Source organism: Mauremys mutica, chromosome 4 (assembly GCF_020497125.1).
Source record: "Mauremys mutica isolate MM-2020 ecotype Southern chromosome 4, ASM2049712v1, whole genome shotgun sequence".
Taxonomy (NCBI): domain Eukaryota; kingdom Metazoa; phylum Chordata; order Testudines; family Geoemydidae; genus Mauremys; species Mauremys mutica.
This window is the reverse complement of record NC_059075.1, coordinates 115,083,150-115,103,636: the sequence shown is the minus strand read 5'-3', so window position 1 is coordinate 115,103,636 and position 20,487 is coordinate 115,083,150. Positions and strand designations below refer to the sequence as shown.

General features: G+C 43.2%; 1 protein-coding gene across 1 annotated transcript in view; it reads right to left on the bottom strand.

Annotated features, from left to right (window-relative positions):
• The window catches only part of IGHMBP2 (immunoglobulin mu DNA binding protein 2), a 92,883-nt gene that overhangs the window by 49,155 nt on the left and 23,241 nt on the right, over positions 1–20,487 (bottom strand). Inside the window, exons 5-8 of the mRNA XM_045014104.1 lie at positions 17,834–17,997; positions 15,986–16,186; positions 8,150–8,297; positions 1,836–2,010 (exon numbers count right to left, since the gene is read on the bottom strand). Coding sequence (XP_044870039.1) covers positions 1,836–2,010; positions 8,150–8,297; positions 15,986–16,186; positions 17,834–17,997 — 688 coding nt within the window. The remainder of the gene's footprint in view (positions 1–1,835; positions 2,011–8,149; positions 8,298–15,985; positions 16,187–17,833; positions 17,998–20,487) is intronic.

Genomic DNA, 20,487 nt, shown 5'->3' with positions numbered 1-20,487 from the left:
TTAATAGGCAGCAGGTTTAAAACAAATAAAAAGAAGTTCTTCTTCACGCAGCGCACAGTCAACTTGTGGAACTCCTTACCTGAGGAGGTTGTGAAGGCTAGGACTATAACAATGTTTAAAAGGGAATGGATAAATTCATGGTGGCTAAGTCCATAAATGGCTATTAGCTAGGATGGGTAAGAATGGTGTCCCTAGCCTCTGTTTGTCAGAGGATGGAGATGGATGGCAGGAGAGAGATCACTTGACCATTGCCTGTTAGGTTCACTCCCTCTGGGACACCTGGCATTGGCCTCTGTCGGTAGACAGATACTGGGCTAGATGGACCTTTGGTCTGACCTGGTACGGCCGTTCTTATGTTCTTATGGACAGCATCAACTTATCTCACATTGTATTCCCATGATTTCTCTCATTACTACCTGACCCTAATCCAAAACCCATGGAAGTCAACTGAAAGACTCCAATTGACAATATATGGTATTAGATCAATCCCATTCAACTGCTGATTAAGGCCCCATTCCCTCAAATCACTTAAGCAGATGCTTAATTTTAAGCATAATGGGACTATTCATATGCTAACAGTGAGGCATGTACTTGAGTGCTTTGCTGAATAGACACAGACTTAAGCAGGTGCATAACTTTATGCAGGAGTGTTTTGCATACTTGGGGCCTTAATGCACATGAATATAGGGGCATGCCATCATTATAAACCCAAGAAAGCCACATCCATCTTCTGTTCCTTTCATTCTCCTAATCACATCTTCTACTAAAATGTATCTAGCTGCTGTCGGTGATTCTCTTTCCCCTAAAAGGCCACCAGTTCTTCCTCTATTGCTCGCTATGCCAGCTCCACATTTCAGTTAGCTTATTTGTAACAATGCTCTACACAGATCCTCCTCTTCCTTCCGCTATCTCTTTCTAGTTCCTGTATCAGACTGATTTGCTCTTCATTCTTTCTTTTGCTTCCAAGATCTCAAACGCCTGTATGTATTATATTAAACCCCAGGTATGTGTAATGAATGGACACATTATTGTCACATAAATGTCTGGAAATTCAAAGTTAAAGCTGCCAAAGCAACCATAACTCTTCCCCTTTGCATGTACCACATGCATTAAAATGGGGTCCTCGGAGCATATGTTCCACCCGGCTCCAAATGAAGTCTATACATACCACATGAAGTCAAATTTATCTGATTCCTGGGATTTGCATTTACTGGTAACTCAAACAATAATCCCCACAAACTTTTCCTTACAAGCCTGGCTTTCTAGTTTCCTGCAGGATCTCCATGTCACTGGCCCTAGTTCTGACCAGAGAGTCATGCCTACATCTTAGTGGAATTAGCAAACTGCCACAATGAATCAACAGAATTTACTCAGCAGCTTAATGCATCGTTCAAACACTTTCCAAGAGGTTAATTCAACAGACCACTAAATTCTTAAGCAAGGTCACAGATCCTGCCACCATCTTACAAGTCCTTTATTACTTGGTTCTACAGTATTCACACATCTCCACAAGATGCTCCATAAACGTGCATCTAAGATAATACAAAAGGTGCAATGCCTTTGTATTACATTATTTGGTCACCAGCATATAAAATTACATGTAACAAAAGAGCCTGCTCAATGTATACACATTAATACACATTAATCTTTAACAAGGGACCATAGTTAAAGTTGCTGTTATGTAACTATGAATGTGTATTATGTTCAGCCAGTGTAATATACACACCAAACAGATCATTCTAATGAAGTGTTGCCCACAAAGAATCTTTGGGACCTTTATCAATGTCTGCCTGAATAATTAATGGAAGATTCTAAAGCTGTGAAATGCTGCTTACTTGTCAGATATGATTGTGGGAGGCAGCTGTTTGTGATCACCAGCCAGGATACACTTTCTGGCTTTCAGCAGAGGGATCCAGCAGCTTGCTTCTAGGGCCTGAGCACATTCATCTATCACTACCAGATCAAAGTGATTTTCAGGAAGTAACTTCAGTGGACCATCAGAGGAAGCACCTAATCAAAGGAGAAATCAAAAGAGAGTTAACACATCTTGGTAGGAGAGAATAAGAGCACAAACAAGCCTATTAAAAAAATCCCTTACAAATGAATTGCTGTTAAAAGCAGGTAACAAAGATGCTGGTTCTCTGCATAGATTCACAATTTCAAATCTGCAGTCCATGCGGAAAAATAAAGGGACTTGTTATTTGCCAGCATCTGACAACAACTACAGTTTTTGCTTTGGCATTCACAACCATGCCCTCTTGAGCATCTTAAAAACAAAAATAAAAGCAGATAATTAAAACCACAGAACAATATGCTCTACTATCTCACCAAAGCAGAGCAAAAGCACTCACTTCCCTTCTGCCCTCTACATCAAACAACCAAAGCTAGAAGGGAAATAGATTTGAGATTTGCCTTTAATAATGTACTATGGGAAAGAATTTCTGACCTTAAACTGAACAGGCTTTGTCTAACCTACCTGTCATCTCAAGAATATATTGTGGCATGGTTAGGAAAACCAATTCTACCAACAACGCTGCACAAACACTCCTTAGAACATTTGTGGTGTAACAGAGCAGATAAAATTATTTGGGGCAGGGATTGTCTTTTCATTAAGTGTGTAAAGTGACTAGCACAATGGGGCCCCAACCCTTAAAAATCAGGGTCTCTAGATAAAATATTAAATTAAATTGACATGTCTATTGCTCAGAGCTCTATATTTGAGAGGCACTGAAAACGCTGGTGAAATAATTCATGAAAGTGGGTGAAAAGGGGGTGAGGAGGAGAGATAAAATGTAGGAACCTGTTGTATGTTTATTATTCAGAGCAATGTCATAAAGGGAAAGATTGGTTTAAAAAACATCTTGTACCATTCTAGGGCTGAGGAATGCAGCTCGGGTTAGGGATGATTTAGTTCTTTTATAAACCACAGTCTGTCTGTACAGTTTTGGATCAGATTGGATGCACCTGACGCAAGCTACAGTTTGTCAGCCTAAGTGCGATTTCTTTTTATTAGGCAAAACTTTTTCAGAATATACTTACCCAATATAGTTACATGGGATATATAATTTGCATAATTATGAGTGTGCCATGCAGCAAGCCCCCTCCAAAAAAAGATATATGTAATGAAAGACTTTACAATTGTGCAGGTAGAGAGGGGCTATACCAGGGGTCGGCAACCTTTCAGAAGTGGTGTGCCAAGTCTTCATTTATTCACTCTAATTTAAGGTTTTGTGTGCCAATAATACGTTTTAAGGTTTTCAGAAGGTCTCTTTCTATAAGTCAATAGTTTAGTTATATATTATAGATGTATGTAAAGTAAATAAGGTTTTTAAAATGCTCAAGAAGCTTCATTTAAAATTAAATTAAAATGCAGAGCCCCCCGGACCTGTGGCCAGGACCCAGGCAGTGTGAGTGCCACTGAAAATCAGCTCAAGTGCCGCCTTCGGCACGCGTGCCATAGGTTGCCTACCCCTGGGCTATATCATTCTAGCCATATAGCATCACTCTAAATTTATTGATCTCCACTTAACTAAAGGTCACGTATGTCTCACAGGGTTGCAGTAATTAAGCTCTCCTCCTGCTGAGCTTAGCAGCAGAGAGATGCAAAGAGATCTGGCTCATGTGAATAAATCCGGCTAACTGGATGGTTCAGAGTAAGCCAGCAGGCTTTCTATAACTGGGGAAACCATAATTATCTGAATCTCCAGTTTTACCAATGCTGTGACTATCCCAGCTTTGTAAAATCAAGGCTGCATTGGGTTGTTGGTTTGGTTTTTTTATGTAATGTATTGATTTGTTTTGTAAAGGACTTTTGACAAAGCCAAGTTATTTAGACATCAAAACTAGCTAGCAAGCCAGCAGGGGTGCATGAGTTTGCAAGGAGAACCCCAGCTGAGATGGCAGAGGTCAAGCCTCACTTCTTTCACACAGTTACAGCTAGAACTGAGGGACTACTTCCCTACAAATAATTTATTTCAAGGATTTCATAGGGCGTTTTCCTATTAGTGAATTGTCCATGGCCATCCTGTGAAACTCTTGAATATATTTGTTATTTGAGATTATTCACACTTTTCTTCAAATAGTTATTGATCAAATAATTGCAGGTTGCATTTCTTGATGCTTGGGCCCTGATCCAACAAAGCACTTGAGTATGAAGTCAATGGAACTGCTTATGTGCTTAAAGATAAGCATATGCATAAATGGTTGGCATGATCAGTACCTAGGTTACTTCCTTAAGCCATATGGTATCGTTTCTGTTCCCTAATTGGGTGATTAAACAAACACTGCATATATTGTGTACAAATGAATATTCCTGTGACGTTGCACCCCATAATGTTTTATAGAAATATGCTTATGAGTGTAAATATGACATAACTGGAATATGTTTTATGCTAGATATGTAACATATCTTTGCAAAGGTTATGTTCTACTGCATGTATTCGTCCTATTCGTATGCACATATCATTTTTATATCTCAAGTTATAAGCATTAGCTCTATGCTTGTATTTAAAGTGTTTGCTGTAGGAAGCACATAAGCCAGATTTGGTCAACATGGTGTGAAGGGGTGAGTAATTGGGAGTACTCAGCTAACAGTGGACCTTGATAGAGGCCAATCCACATCTGAGCTTTCCTGGGAACGGTCGGGCTAACATGTGGGCAATGGCATCGGCCTGTAGAGAACTGAGTCATGCATGGACATGTGACTTGCCCATGTGATTCCAAAACTCCACCTTGTAGCTGTGATTCTACATGGTGGAGAGAGGGGTTTCCACCCACGAGAGAGACTATATAAGCCCCTGGAACCCCTCCATTTTGTCTTCAGCTGGCTCAAGAGATAGCATCTCCACCCCAAAGAGATGCCTGAAAGAAACTGGAACAAAGAACAGTAACTACAGGGGTGTGAGGGATTGCTGGACCCAGACTAGGAGGAAGTCTAAGCTTCTTTTACAGACTATTGGAACATCTCTGAGGGGGAGATTTACCTGCATTTAGTTAGGCTTAGACTTGAGTGTTTTATTTTCTTTTGCTTGGTAATTCATTTTGTTCTGTCTGTTATTACTTGGAACCACTTAAATCCTACTTTTTATATTTAAATAAAATCACTTTTTACTTATTAATTAATCCAGAGCAAGCAATTAATTCCTGGGGGAGCAAATAGCTGTGCATCTCTCTCTATCAGTGTTATAGAGGGTGAACAATTTGTGAGTTTACCCTGTATAAGCTTTATACAGAGTAAAACAGATTTATTTGGGGTTTGGATCCCATTGGGAACTGAGTATCTGGGTGTTGGAGACAGGAACGCTTCTTAAGCTGTTTTCAGTTAGGCCTGCAGCTTTTGGGGACGTGGTTCAAACCTGGTCTGTGTTTGTAGCAGGCTAGCGTGTCTGGCACAACCAGGCAGGGCACTGAAGTCCCAAGCTTCCGGGGAAAACGGGCTCCAAGGTAGTCCCAGCACATCGGGTGGCAGTCCCAAGGGGGTTTCTGTGACCCAACCCATCACAATTCCATTCAAATTTCTCACTGTGTGGGTCAATTACCTAAAACATCCCATCAGGAATCAGAAACATGTGACCTACAGACCTGACTAGGACAGTGTAAAATTTCCAACAACAAGTTTTACTCACTGAAAATAGAATTCATAGTTCATACTGCGTTGGCTGTTTAACCACCATGTGAAGTGCAAATTTTACAAGCAAAAGCAGTCTGAAAGTCATTTTTGGTGATCATTCAAGTAAAAAATTCACTATTCAGGTGTATTAAGAGTACTGAAGTTGGAATGTTTGTGGAAAGTGAACACAAAAGGGTCACAAATAGAAGTGAAAACAGATTTGGATTTAACAAAATAATTATATGTGAATCTTCCCAGCCCTGCACCACTACTTGCTCAGCTCTGCTTTCAATACTGATTCCCCTTTCAATGCTGTCTCTTTCTGTTTCTGCCTCTGACCTACCACTGTTACCAAGCTCATTCCAGTCCATGGTAAGCCTCTCAGAGCAGGGTCCTTTGTTGTTTATAGCTCTGTAAAGTGCCCTGTATGCTTACAACACTATATAAACAATACATTTTGCAAGCAGTTGGTGAGTTAGGCCATTTCACAGGGTTTTTGTTGTTGTGGTTTATAAACTTTTTTTTTTTTTTTTTTTTTTTAAAGATGGAGGTATTCATGTTTGCAACCAGGTCATGAAACATCTGCAAATGTTACTTTTCACAGAATGTTTTATTACCTTCACATGGCAGCGTTAACTGTTTTGTTACATAAAACTGTGATCACAATGGGCAAACATTATTATTTATTCTATGTACTGCTGTAGCACTGAGACCCCAAATGAGATCAGGCCTCTATTGTGCTAGGCCCTATACAAACAGGTAGTAAAGGACAGTCCTTGCCCCAAAGAGTTTACATGCTAAATAATAAATATAGTCGTGTGTGTGTGTGTGTGTGTGTGTGTGTGTGTGTGTGTGTGTGTGTGTGTGTGTGTGTGTGTGTGTGTTCAGTGCTAGTCTGTTTTATGAACATTAAATAGAACACAAAGGAAGATAATACCAAGAAATTAGATCAGAATTCTCAACCTCCGGGTCACAATCCCAACAGGTGTTAGGGAATCACAACCACCCCGTCGTTCTTATATTGCTCAGTGGTAAGCAGGTAATGGACAGAAGGGAGGAGGGTCTCCATAGGGGAAAAAGGCTGAGAACCAGTGAAACAGATTAAAATTGAAAAGGCAGAGAAAAGGAGTTCTAAGACTCCTATCCATCCCGGGTACACATGGGCATTACAGACCATACGGTCCCACCACACTGAGTGATATTAAATTACATATAGTTTGGCTATCTAAGTCAGGGGTGGGCAAACTTTTTGGCCCAAGGACCACATCTGGGTATGGAAACTGTATGGCGGGCCATAAATGCTCACAAAATTGGGATTGGGATGCGGGAGGGGGTGAGGGGTTTGGGGTGCAGGGGGTGCTCCAGGCTGGGATTTAGGGGGTTGGACAGCGGGATGGGGATCAGGACTGGGGTAGGGGGTTGGGGTGTGGGGAGAGGCTCAGGGGTGCAGGCTCCGAGCAGCGCTTACCTCAAGCGGCTCCCGGAAGCATGTCCCTTCTCCAGGCTCCTACACAAAGGCGCAGCCAGGCGGCTCTGTACGCTGTCCCATCCGCAGGCACCACCCCGGTAGCTCCCCAGCCAGAGCTGCCGCGGTGAGGCACCTCTGACCTGGCCCCAAGCTGCTGTGGCGAGAGAGGGCTGGGGGAGTCCTCTCTCCCTGCCACAGCCCCAGGGCAGCCTGCACCCCAAACCCCTCATCCCCGGCCCCACCCCAGAGCCCTCATCCCCAGCAGGAGCCCTCATCCCCCCCACATCTCAACCCTCTGCCCCAGCCCTGAGCCCCCTCCCACACTCTGAAACTGTCGGCCCCACCCCTGCCACACATCACCTCCATACTGGTGCACATAGGAACATTCATTCTGCACATGGACTTAAAAAATTAGAGGGAACACTGCAATCAGCATTACCCAAAAGAGCCAGAGTAGTGTGAATTCATTGTTTCATTTACTATTTTCACGACGATGACTGGCCAAATATTCTACAGTTGGTAAATAACATAGTAAAAGCATCCTGACTGGTTAATAATTAAATCACACAGTGTTTTAATATCAGGTGCTACAAAGAGCTGCAGGAGACACATTAAAGAGCCACTTGTGGCTTCTGGAGCCTCAGTCTGAGTATCGCTGCTCTAGCTAGTACAAATACCAATAGCAGTGAAGTCAGAGAGGCATGGGCTTCAGCATGGGTTTGTACAAGCCCACACGGGGCCTTGGATACTTACTCAGGTGGCTAGCCCATGCTGAAGTCCATGCTGCCGTGGCTTCACTGCTATTAGTACTTGCACTGGTTGTATTAAAGCTAGTTTGGGCGTGTCTACACACAATCACACCTCGGACTACAGTGTAGATATGCCCTCAGTAATTCTAACAGCAAAGTAGGTGACTAGACAGAAGTATTTTGTGTACTGCTTTTACTATTACAGACTATCTGGAAGAATCACTTTGAGCTACTTGGAGCCTCTAATGAAGCTATGAAGCTGTGTTGAACAACCTAATTTGACCTAACATTTCTAAAGGCAAAAGAGGAAACAGTATGTCTAACCTGTATTTGTTGCAAGAACAACATTAGCCCGGGTAAGGATTTCAGTCACAGCAGTTTCTTCTCGCTCCTTCAGCTCCTTTCTCAGTGCCTTAATCTCATTTCGGAAATGGCTTCTCTCCCCCTTGTCCTGGGTCTTTTTGTTTTTTATCTGCAGAATGGAAATCAAAACCGGATGAAAAAGACAGCCTATAGTCCAATGGACTACCAGAGGAAATTTGTAGTAGCCCATTTAAGAATGAAAGCAGCAGAATCTCTGGTATAAGCACAATTTACTGAATTTCATTCAACAGCACTTCATTAAAAAAATAAATAAAAGATTGCTCTATAGGCTTATGACTCCAACCTTCAAACCCTTATTCCCATGATTATGTTGCAGGACAGACTCTAGAACCTTAAGACATGATCCACAGCCTAATCTTGATCTGCTCCAATCTTGGTTACTCATTTCTGCAACCATTACTCCTTTCCCAGCACAAGGAGGCGGCAGGGGAGGAACTGAGAGACCATCAGAGTAACACTCTGTTCTCTGCTCTACTCACGGGACGCTGTAGCTATCATTTTCCTCCTTACTCAGGACAGATTGGAAAGTTCCAATGTATCCTTCACACAGTAAGGCTAAATGAATTGTTTGCACTCGTCTAGCCTAAGCAGCAGCTTTACATTTTTTAACAATTGCATTTACACTTTTATAAATGATTTAGAATATAGATTTTTAACAGAGAGGGAGTTTTTTTAGATGCACCTATTTAAAAAACAAACCAGAAGTGCCTGTAAGATCCATGGTTGATCTTTGGTGGTTGTGGTGCACTGGCAAAGCCACCTGCTATTGCAATTCATCTTGGAAGGACACCAAGCAATGATGTGCTCCCAAATGGAAAACAACTTTGGAATGGTTTTATCTCCCTGGTGGTCAAAACTTATTAGAAAGCTGGAAAGGCTACAAAAACTCCGCTCACTCAAACTGCTGCAGTAAGTTGTTTGCTGTGGAAGGGAGTGGGTGAAAAGCAAACTTGGCTTTGACTATAGATACTTTGCTGACTGGTGCCATAGATGGCTAAGACAGACAGATACCAATTATGTCTCTTGCAGAACAGCAGGAAGCAGAGGGGAAATGGGAAAATATATGGCATCGGTAGATCGATGTTTACAGCTTGCTCTGCAGAAGGATCCTGTATGACTAAAACTGTTAGTAAAAGGTATAAGTGGAGTAACTGTATCCTGAAATCTGCTGCTGCCATTAGGACGTGGAGAGCAGATTGGATCTGAGCACAGAAAGCAGTCAGGGGAGCCAGCTGCAGTGTGACGGGCCAAGGCAATGGAGTAAGTGTGGTAGAAGGGCCCTGAGGAACCCTTTGGAGTACACAGCATACAGTAATAGAGTTCTGTTTGCTGGGCTTGGCTATTATCTTTGTCTTCATCTCCTGTACATAAAATCAGTGCAGCTATGTGTCTCCTTCAAAAAGTTATTTATTGCCGAGAGATCAGGGCCCCATTGTGCCAGGCATGGTACAAAGGGAGGTACAGACAGTCCCATCCCCACGAGCTTGCAGTCTAAAGAGACAAGGCAGAGAAATGGACAGAACATACCAACAGAGTGATGATTTGCAAATGGATTAATTCTATGAGGTTTTTTGGAGGGACGGGGGTTTTATTGGAAGGGGATTAGCTAAATGGAGAGACGAAGGTTGAAGGGGACAAGACAAGGGAGAGAAGAGTTAGGGGTGGAAGTAAAAGGATAAGAAGGGCAGGTGGAGTGAGGCTGAGGTGAAAAGACTGGCGGGGGAGGGAGGCAAGAAAGCATCTGGAATATCACCGACGCAGCCTCAATATGGTATCCTGCATTTTCAACAAACACCCCTGTTTGGCCACTCTCAGTATCTTCCCTTCAGATTTCCTCTTAAGAGGCCAAGACTAACCAGCTGTGACATCTGGGGAGGGACAAGGCATCTACCTCAGCTTCCAAGTCAGCTCCAAAGTAGAGCGATTTGAACGCTGCCCAATATCATGCTGCTCTTGGCACGATGACTCAACTGGGGGCGGGAGGGAGGAGAACGTAAATCTGGAGCATCCTTCTTCAGGGAGAGAAACTCTGGGGAACTTCAAGTATGGATGGTTTCATTGCCAGGGGATCCAATCAGCGGCCCTTAAAAAAAATATTCTTGCTAATTCTGCATTTTGAGGATTAAGCATATGCCCAGTGCTTAATTGCCAGGGCTGAGCCCCAGCCCCTGTAGCAGTTTGTAGCCCCAGCACTCTGGGCTTGCCACGTCAGTTATGAAAGTAAAAAAAACTGCTTGAGCCCCGGCACCTCTTTCATTACAAATAAAGCACTGCATACACCCCTTTAAGGGCCTCCCTACGGCAGCCATTTTGGAACACAGTTCATCAGCCACATCCATTCTCACAAGAGGAAGCAGAAAGGGAAACCCTAGTACCCATTTCCCCCCTAGTTTTCATTCTGCTATAGGGAATCAGGAGAGTCAAAGGGCTTGTCAGGCAACATTTCCCATTTCCTCCACATACCTCCAAGGAAGCAAAGCTGAGGGGAAAAATTACCTGCAAATTGGAAAGGTATGAAATGACTTAAAACATAATGAAAACCTACAGCTTACAGATGTGAAAACAACCTAACTGTCTGTTAAAGCAGATGCTAAGGGAAGCACTGTAGCTACTGGAAACCCATTCATTTTACAGGACAGATCCCTGGTTGTGGACACTTATCCATCTATCCATGGAACAAAGTCCTTTCCTGCCCCAATGTCAACCTGCAGGATCCTGAAAGAAAAAGCTGCCAGGAGACCTGCCTACCAAGTGAGGTTCCTTTCTAGCGCTCAGCTGCTTCTACTGCAAATATGCTCAAAGGCAGCAACAGAAATACAAGATGATGAATAGCCTCAATTGAAAAACTTAAGTAAGCTGCTGCCGTAGCAATGGCTGCAGATGAATGATTATGGATCCAGGAGCCACAGTCAATCTGCACCATCTATATAGTAAAAATGTGTTGCCTTGTCTCCAGCCTTGCAAAGAAAGTCTGAAGAGTCTTCTGCTTTGGAGCAAAACCTTCCAGCCTTGCTGGCAAAAGTCAGCATTTTATTGGGGAGAGGGAGGAAGGAAAGCAGTGGTATAAAAAATGGCCTTGGATGCTTTCACTTCACGGCTGCACATTTTAGCTGCTACTGGAGATGTTAAAAGGAGTCATGAGCTTAGGGAATGCAGAGAACAAAGAGGAAGGGAAGGACTGATTAGTCATGGGGGAACTAGATAACAGATTTAGGCAGACATGACACGATTTATGTTGTGCTGGGATATGAGGATACCTCAAGTGTTTCGCTGTGTGAGAAGGGAATATCTTCCAGCACAGTGTGTTATTGATATTGTAAAGTCATCCTGTGCCATGTCATCGTTGGGGGGAAACATTAATCTGAATGTTTTATGCCGATTAAAAGTGCCGCATTCTAAATTAAGTTAAAAATAATTACATTAAAATCATAATGGGAGGATTTATCAGGGCAACCAGAACGATCATTCTGAAGTTATTTAATGATGTGACTGTGTCTCTGCCTTTTCAGTGTAAACGGTCGTACTGGAGAAAGGTGCCAGACCGACTGTCTGGGAGGCTGCAGTGGCTAGCCACAGAGCACAGGCAATACAGCACACTCTTCTCTGCCGTGCCCTGCCAATATGTCTCAATCATCACCCGGATGGACCAGCTCTAGCCATAAAGGCCCACTCCAGTCAATGGAGCAGCTCTCACTGACTCTGAATCAGGTTCTAATGCAGGTATTCAGTCTTCTCCACCTCCACTCAATCATGGCCTTTCTGCTGATTCTGTCAACAAGGCTAATGACTGTGCCGATGTGATCACATGTCCAATAGGAACTGTGCTGAACCCACCTAGCCCTTTCGCAGAGAACACACTAACCAGCACTAAACGCACTGCTGGCACTTCACAAATATAAACGGAATGGAAGCAATTGGCCATGAGTTCTAGTCTTGGATTGTATCTGAACCGCCGACCTAGATATGAACAACTAAATATTCCATTACCAGCCCTCTGAACTATTCAGACTGTTAATTATGTCTTCTCTCTTTTCGGAAGTACCCAAATGATAAAATGGCATGAAATAACTCAGTTCTGAGAGCAGGCTGTAGCTTTTAAAAGTGCATAATGTGCAACTAAACATACTGCAGTGGTGACGTGCCAGGAGACTACCACAATCGCTGACAATTTGCAGAAGGGAGGGTTTGCTAGCCATTTTATGAGGAGCTTGCTTTTGTGTGTTTCACTTGTTAGTGGGACAAAGATCTCATCAACACAAGGACACTCCATACCCACATGGGCTTAGTCCATGATTGGATACCATTACAATATGCTGCCATATGAGAATCCCATTCACTCACTCCTTGGGCTCACAGGGCTTAGAAGTGGCATGCTGAGACTAGGGAAGTATGCTGCGCAGGTCCCCTGTGGTCAGTATGCTGATCTGTGTCGATGAGCCATAACTGGAGCCTCAACCAGCCCTCCATGGCCAGGAAGGAGGAGGACACTGTGCCACTGAGTGGGAATCGGGCAAAAGTGGGGAAATCCTGAAAGGCTTCCTGCTCACCAAAAAGTAATAAGAATAATTCTCTCTTCCACAGAGCTTAGATCTCACACCTCTTTGAGGAATGGGTGTCCTTAGCCCCCCTTTCCAAATGTGGAAACACACTCAGGAGAGGGGAAATGACATTCCCAACGTCACACAGCACAGTCAAGGATAGAACCCCGGGCTCTCAGACCACTGCCCTGTCCCCTGAACCCCACTGTCTACTTATTCCCACAGGAGGGAAGAAATCAGGCTCTAATCATGAATATATTCTCGCATGAGAAATCTAAGGAACACTGTGAAAACAGCTCATGTCAGGGTCTCAGTGTCTGAAAGGTGGAAATGGATTCATTAATACTAAGTGTTCTTTTGGCATACAAAGCACAGCAGTCATAAGGGACAGCGCTATGGAAAGGGCAGCTAAAGATTTTTTCTTTTAGATCTGTAGTAAACAGATTACACAGAGAGTTTTCCACAGTGCATTACTTTTAACCCTTCACTGCCTCGGAATGATCTGCAACTGCTGAGCAAAGGGAAACCTCCAGCCTCTCTGAATCCTATACATTCCACTTGAATGACCCTCAGCATAAATCCAAAGTCATCCCAGGTCTCACTTTTATGGACATAGGATACTTACAGCTGAAATGCAGGATTAGAAGCAAGAGGAAAACGAAGGACAGGGTGAGCCCGTTACTCAATGGGGGGGGGGGGGGAACAATAGCAGAAAATGTGGCAACGGCAGAAGTGTTAAATAACATTTTTTGGTTCAGTTTTCACCAGAAAGGTTAGTAGCGATTGGACATCAAACATAGTGAATGTCAGTGAAAATGAGGTAGGATCAGAGGCTCAAATACAGAAAGAACATGTTAAAAATTACTTAGACAAGTTAGATGTCTTCAAGTCACCAGGACCTGATGAAATATATCCTAGAATACTCAAGGAGCTGACTGAAGAGATATCTGAGCCATTAGCAGCTATCTTCAAAAAGTCATGGAAGATAGGAGAGATTCCAGAGGACTGGAAAAGAACAAATATAGTGCCCATCTATAAAAAGAGAAATAAGGACAACCCAGGGAATTACAGACCAGTCAACTTAATCTCAGTACTGGGAAAGATAATGGAGCAAATAATTAAACAATCAATTTGCAAACTTCTAGAAGATAATAAGGTGATAAGTAACAGTCAGCACGGATGTGTTAAGAACAAATCGCGTCAAAACAACCTAATAGCTTTCTTTGACGGGGGATGGGAGGGAAGCAGTAGATGTGGTATATCTTGACTTTAATAAGGTTTTTGATACTGTCTCACATGACCTTCTCAAACAATCTAGGGAAATACAATCTAGAAGGAACTACTAAAAAGTGACTGCATAACTGGTTGGAAAAATGTTCCCAGAGAGTAGTTATTAGTGGTCCACAGTCAAGCTGGAAGGGCATATCAAGTGGGGTCAGTTCTGGGTCCAGTTCTCTTCAATATCATCATCAATGATTTAGAAAATGGCATACAGACTACACTTACAAATTTGCAGATGACATCAATCTGGGAAGGGTTGCAAGTGCTTTGGAGGATAGGATTAAAATTCGGACAAACTGGAGAAATGGTCTGAAGTACAGAGGACGAAATTCAATAACAACAAATGCCAAGTACTCCAATTCGGAAGCAACAATCAGTTGCACACATACAAAATGGGAAATGACTGCCTAGGGAGGAGTACTTCAGAAAGGGGTCTGGGAATCATAGTTGATCACAAGCTAAACATGAGTCAACAGAGTAAAACTGTTGCAAAAAAAGCAAACAGCATTCTGGGATGTATTAGCAGGAATGCTGGAAGCAAGACACAAGAAGAAATTCTTCCGCTATACTCTGCGCTGATTAGACCTCAGCTGGAGTATTGTCTCCAGTTCTGGGTGCCACATTTCAGAAAAAATGTGGACAAATTGGAGAAGGTGCAGAGAAGAGCAACAAAAATGATTAAAGGTCTAGAAAACATGACCTATGAGGGAAGATTGAAAAAAGTGGGTTTGTTTAGTCTGGAGAAGAGAAGACTGAGAGGGGACATGATAACAATTTTCAAGTACATAAAAGGTTGTTACAAGGGGGAGGGGGAAATATCGTTCTCCTTAACATCTGAGGATAGCACAAGAAGCAATGGTTTAAACTGCAGCAAGGGCAGTTTAGGTTGGATATTAGGAAAATCTGTCAGGATGGATACACACTGGAATAACTTGCCCAAGGAGGCTGTGGAATCTCCATCTTTGAAGATTTTTAAGAGCAGGTTAGACAAACATCTGCCAGGGATGGTCTAGATAATACTTAGTCCTTTCAGGAGTGCAGGGGACTGGACTATATGAACTCTTGAGGTCCCTTCCAGTCCTATGATTCTATGATTCTTCAAAGTATCATTTTAAGATTCCTGCACTGCAATTTATTTATAATAAATTTTGGATTTGTTTCCTACATTTGATGTCAACAAAATGAGGGGTCTGATGCTATATTATAGGTTATAGCTGCCCATAGTGAATGCATTGAAAGTAGAAAGAAGTCATATGGTATAAAGGTACAAAGGTATAAAGGCTTGCTGTAATTGTTTACCAGTTGAGAGACCTGTCCGGGACTGGGGCGACCCTGTGTCCTATGGCACTCTCTCTCCCCATTGGAATTGTCGGAGAAAAACTCAGTTCTCGCTTTTTCTTTTGGGTGCAGCAAAATCAAATACTTTATTATTTCTCCAGTAATTACAATGGAGGGAGAGAGTGCCATAGGACACAGGGTCGCCCCAGTCCCGGACAGGTCTCTCAACTGGTACACAATTACAGCAAGCCTTTATACCTTTGTTACAGACAATTTCTAGCAATAATACAGACGGTAAAAAGCAACAAATACATTTTGTTTATACATAAGCCTTTCTGCTATCTTATTTGTCTCACTCCTAAAAAGACGCCAGCCTGCATATTTGGTTATCAAGTTGCAAGGTCGTAATAACTTTTTACACAGTTCTTGTCCTCTGCCTCACACTATCCTGCTTCTATAAATCTCACGTCATTAGGGTCACAGCTAGCCTAACTCTTGCTAACTGACTGACATGCATTAAAATCCCCTTCAAATCCTTATTAATTCTTTCCCTGCTTCCACACATAACAGCGCTGTAAGAGTGACATTTTGGTGCATATTCACATCAACCCAGAACATTGTCTGCAATATAAATATGATCTAGAGAGTAAGTCTGTTGACAGTGGAATGGGACACATACGAATGCCTGGTCAATATCCTTCCTGATATCTGCCACTATCTGGGCATTATCGCCCCGTGCCAAGACCGCATCCAGGGAATGATGCTGGATGGTCTCCAGCAGACGAGCAGGGTGACCAAGACGCAGTATCTTCTCCTTGTAGCCAGCCAGTCTTTCCACCAGATTATCCACCGCAATGTTTGAGGGAGCACAACACAGGACCTTGGAGACAAAACAAAGTGCTAATTAACTGCAAACACTGAACTGCTGAGGATTGCAAAGCCTCTGATTAAGAGCATTTAAAGTAGCGATAGTCTCACCAGTGCACAGAAGAGGGAAGAGGTGATTTTCTGAATGCAGCTAAGAGGAAAGGCAACGGTTTAAATCTCTGTAGCTTCAAACTACTGCTGGAAATACGCATGTACACAACACAAAACAATGCAAGATTTTAACCAATTACCTACAGTCCATGTCTTCAGACTTCATTTAGGCCCTGTGTACACTTGGGATCTGCCCCAGTTCCAGCCATCCACATAGCTGTATAATTGCAACCGACAGTATAGGCAGATGAAGCTGCTACTTGCACCAGAAGAAGAACTTATCCTAGTTTCAGCCAATGGCTAGAATTGGGGGAAATCTCTGGAATCAAGGGCTTTGTCGACACCAAAGTACAGACACCCTGTATGCTCAAACAATGCAAATGACAACATGTAAATGCACATGCTATAGCTACAGCACTAGCATTAGAATCATGGACTGGTTGGCTCAAGCAGATAGGGCCCTTTTCTCTCAGGTGTCAAACCTGGGCTCTCTGAAGACAATTAGTGCCTGCTCAATATGCTGCTCCCCCTTTCCCCCCTCCCTGGGTGCCATGCAAGTGACTTAACATTCTCAAGAGAACCCCATAGTAGGATGACAGCTGGCTTCCTGGCCCCTAACAAATGTGTATTGTTGCCAAAAAACACCTTTTCATAAGGATTCAGAACTAGAATGTTTTATAAAACTTACAGCAGTGAACATTTAGTGAGCAAATATGGAAAGCCGCTCCCATTTCACACAGCCCTCAAATGTGACATTTCACCAGCTGGAGGGGAAGGGTGGTCCTGTGGTTAGACACTGAACTGGGAATCAAAAGATGTGGGGTCAATTCCCACCTCTGCCACCGATTTCCTGTGCGACATTGGGGAAGTCTCTTAATTGCATTGTACCTCACGTCTCCATGTGCAGAATGAGGAAAATAACACTTCCCTACTTCATATGGCTGGGCAAGAATAAACCACGCTGACTGCAGTCACTGGGGCAGAGACTTTCTTAGACTACGTGCACGTACAGCACCAAGCACAATGGGGCCCCAGTCTTAGCTGGGAACTCTGGGTACAATTGCAAGATAAAGAATACAAATCCAGTCACTGCTAGAGTGCCCATCATCGTAGTGTCCAGGTAACTTGAGCCACTGCTTCCAAGTGGACCTGGTACATGGGGTAAGACGTGTCAGGTGCTGCCCAATGCATCAGACACGTCACTCAAAGGCACTGGAGCATAGGTGCTGGAACTAGGGGTGCTGCCACACCTCCTGGCTTGAAGTGGTTTCCATTATATACAAGGTTTACAGTTTGGTTCAATGGCTCTCAGCACCCTCCCTATAAAAATTGTTCTAGCACCCCTGCACGGGTGCGCGCACACACACACACACACTTTTTTCTTTTTAATATCAACTCCCCCGACTAATGCCACTGGTATGTGAGTCAACATGGAAGCTGCAGTGGAATGCAGCAGGGATGGGCAGCAATAAAGAATTCCACAGCTCAATGTGTCTGATTAGTTAGCAGAATAAGCATATCCCTAGCGACTCTGGCATCTCTCACTCACTTTCAGGCCTTGCTGCACAGCTTGAAGTATTAGCTCGACCACGGTAGTGGTTTTGCCAGTGCCTGGTGGTCCATGGATGATGGCAAGTTCTTTCTGTGCCAGCGAGAAGGAAACAGCCTCCCTCTGGGAGATATCCAGTGATTCATTATAGAATTTTAAAGGCTCTGTGGAAACAACAAGAGGATCATTCAGATGTCATCTACACATTGGGCATTTGCAAAAGAGTGAATACACAAGTACAAATAAAAGATGTTCTTGGTAGCTGGCGTGAATCAGGCTGACAATGAGAATAACATTTCTTGCGAGCGAGGCAAGCTGTTTAACACCCTGGGGACTAACACTTGAAACTTGGATTTCTTTCAAAAATGATAGGTTACATGCATTTTCCTGATCATCCTTGCTTTGTTATCTTGGGCATGCTTCAGAGGGAATGTGTATTATTTTTCCAGATAGCTTGTTATCAAAACACTTCTGCACTGGATAGCATTTAAAGGAGCAGTCTACTTACAGGAAAACCAAAGGGTTTTTGTTGTTGTTAAAGGGACCAGGAATGTTTGGATAACTAAAAATTCAGTGAGAGAAAATTCACTATTTTGTTCGTAATTTAATCATTCCTCTGTTGGTTATTGAATCCACACACAAAAGCATTGTGTTCGCAACCAGGAGAAGCAGAAAAATTACGCTGGCTGTAAACAAAAGTAAAACAGACCAGTCTAGTTTCACTGCACAACTCCAAGCAAACAGCATAAATGGTGAAAAAGAAAATTAGATTTTCAAATCTCTTTCAGTTCCAATTATCTAAGATGCTACTAGCAACACAGGAAAAGGAAAACTAATATACGACTTTCGTCTTGACTATGCTCTTAATTTCAAAATATGGGATTCTTCTCTTATTTCTACAAGCAGTTTATTTCTCTTTATATCTCTCAGATTTCTCTGAGTTGGAACCAAATTTATTCTCATCCCACATAATCCTGCTGCTAGTCTCCCTTGTTATTACTGCAAATTAATTACCACAGAAAAGCTAACTCATGAGACTGAAATTTACACACACAAAAATGATGGGTGAAAACCCACATAAGGCAGGTTCTTTTGCCTGGTATCATTCATTAATTTCACTTAGGCCTGATCCAAAGCCCAGTGAAATCAGTGAGAGACTTTCTATTGAAAGTGACTTTCCATCTTCAATGAACTTTAGATCAGGCCCTGGCATATTGGCAGGTTGGATGATGGTCTTCCCTTTGGTACACGCTTTGCCACCTCACAGTTCCCATCTAGGGTGCCCACCTTTAAAACTCCTGAGCACAGGTTAATAACAGAGGGGGCTCAAAAGACTTTAAGGGGGAGGGGAAAGAAAATGGTTTATTTTCCATGGGTCTTATTCTGCTTTTTTTGAGGGTAGAGCCTGTTACAGTAACTAGCAGAAGAACATCAGGTCTCTGTGGGATAGGGAAAAATCAGCTCCCAAATGAGAGGCATTTCCCACAGAGGAACAGTTGGTAAGTAGGAGTCATTGCTTTTTTTTTTTTTTTTTTAGTTTGGCAAACAGAAACAGGCATTTTCAATTGCATGCTGGCAAAAGATGCACTGCGGAGCAGGCACATCAGAAGGAGAGACAGTGCCAGCTTCTTCCCCCCCCGCCAGTGTGCTTACTTAGAGGGACCATCGCTCACAAGGGCAAGGTGGTCCAGTCCCCAAGCTCATTCAGTTCTCAGCCTCACTCTACGACCACTAAAAAGGAGTAAATGTTGAGAATATTTTGTGTACATTGAGACCACCAGTTGATTTCACTATGGCCACCAAGCAGCCATCAGTCACTGGCATGGAGTGGAGGAACCGCACATTAAGCCAGGGGAAAAAGGGGTTCCATGGTCTCGGCTGCAGACACAGCTTGAGGTCTGGGCCACTTCAAAACACCTGCCAGAAGTGTCAAGCCTAGAGGGGAGCATTCTCCAGCTGGACAGAAGATCCAGGAGGGCCAAGAAGAGAGACCAGAGGAAGCTGAGGGAGGAGCCCTTTTGTAGCTCCAGAAGGAACTTGTTCCCAAAGGCCAGAAAACTACAGGCTGCCCAGAAGACAGAGGGGCAGAACAGTGGTGGACCTACCCTGAGTGGCAGGGAGTTCAGGCTACAGACTGCTCATCCATCTGGCGAGTGGAAGAAGGCGGCCTGTGGAGCAGGTGTCCCGTGCGAGTCAAGTTTGGAAACCTCTCCAGGTCTCTCTGAGGTTAACCAGTCTGGGAAATGGAATGGAGGAGGTGGTGGGTTTTGTCTCTCTAGAACAGACCCCAGTTCATTCCCAGTGTAGGCCTGGACTTTTTGTTGATTCTTCAGATTGTTAGTTTGATTAAAGAATTTTTCATCCCTAGCCCCACTTGGAAGGAAGATCTTCCTTTCTAGTTCCTGCCATGGCCAGCTGGCCTTCTCCTGTGCTGACCAAGTTGCTGCTTTCCGGCTGCTGCTATGGCCTCTTTGTTTGTCTTATTTCTCTTCCCCATAAATCGTTTAGGCTCAGAATATCTGCAGTGAAATGCACAGAGCTCAGCTGATCTGCTTCAATCTATGAGCAGACTGTTGTTCTTAAGAGCTGCTCAGAATTATTTTTTTAATTAAGAATTTCCAGGTATAACCTGAAATCAGACCTGGCAGCATACT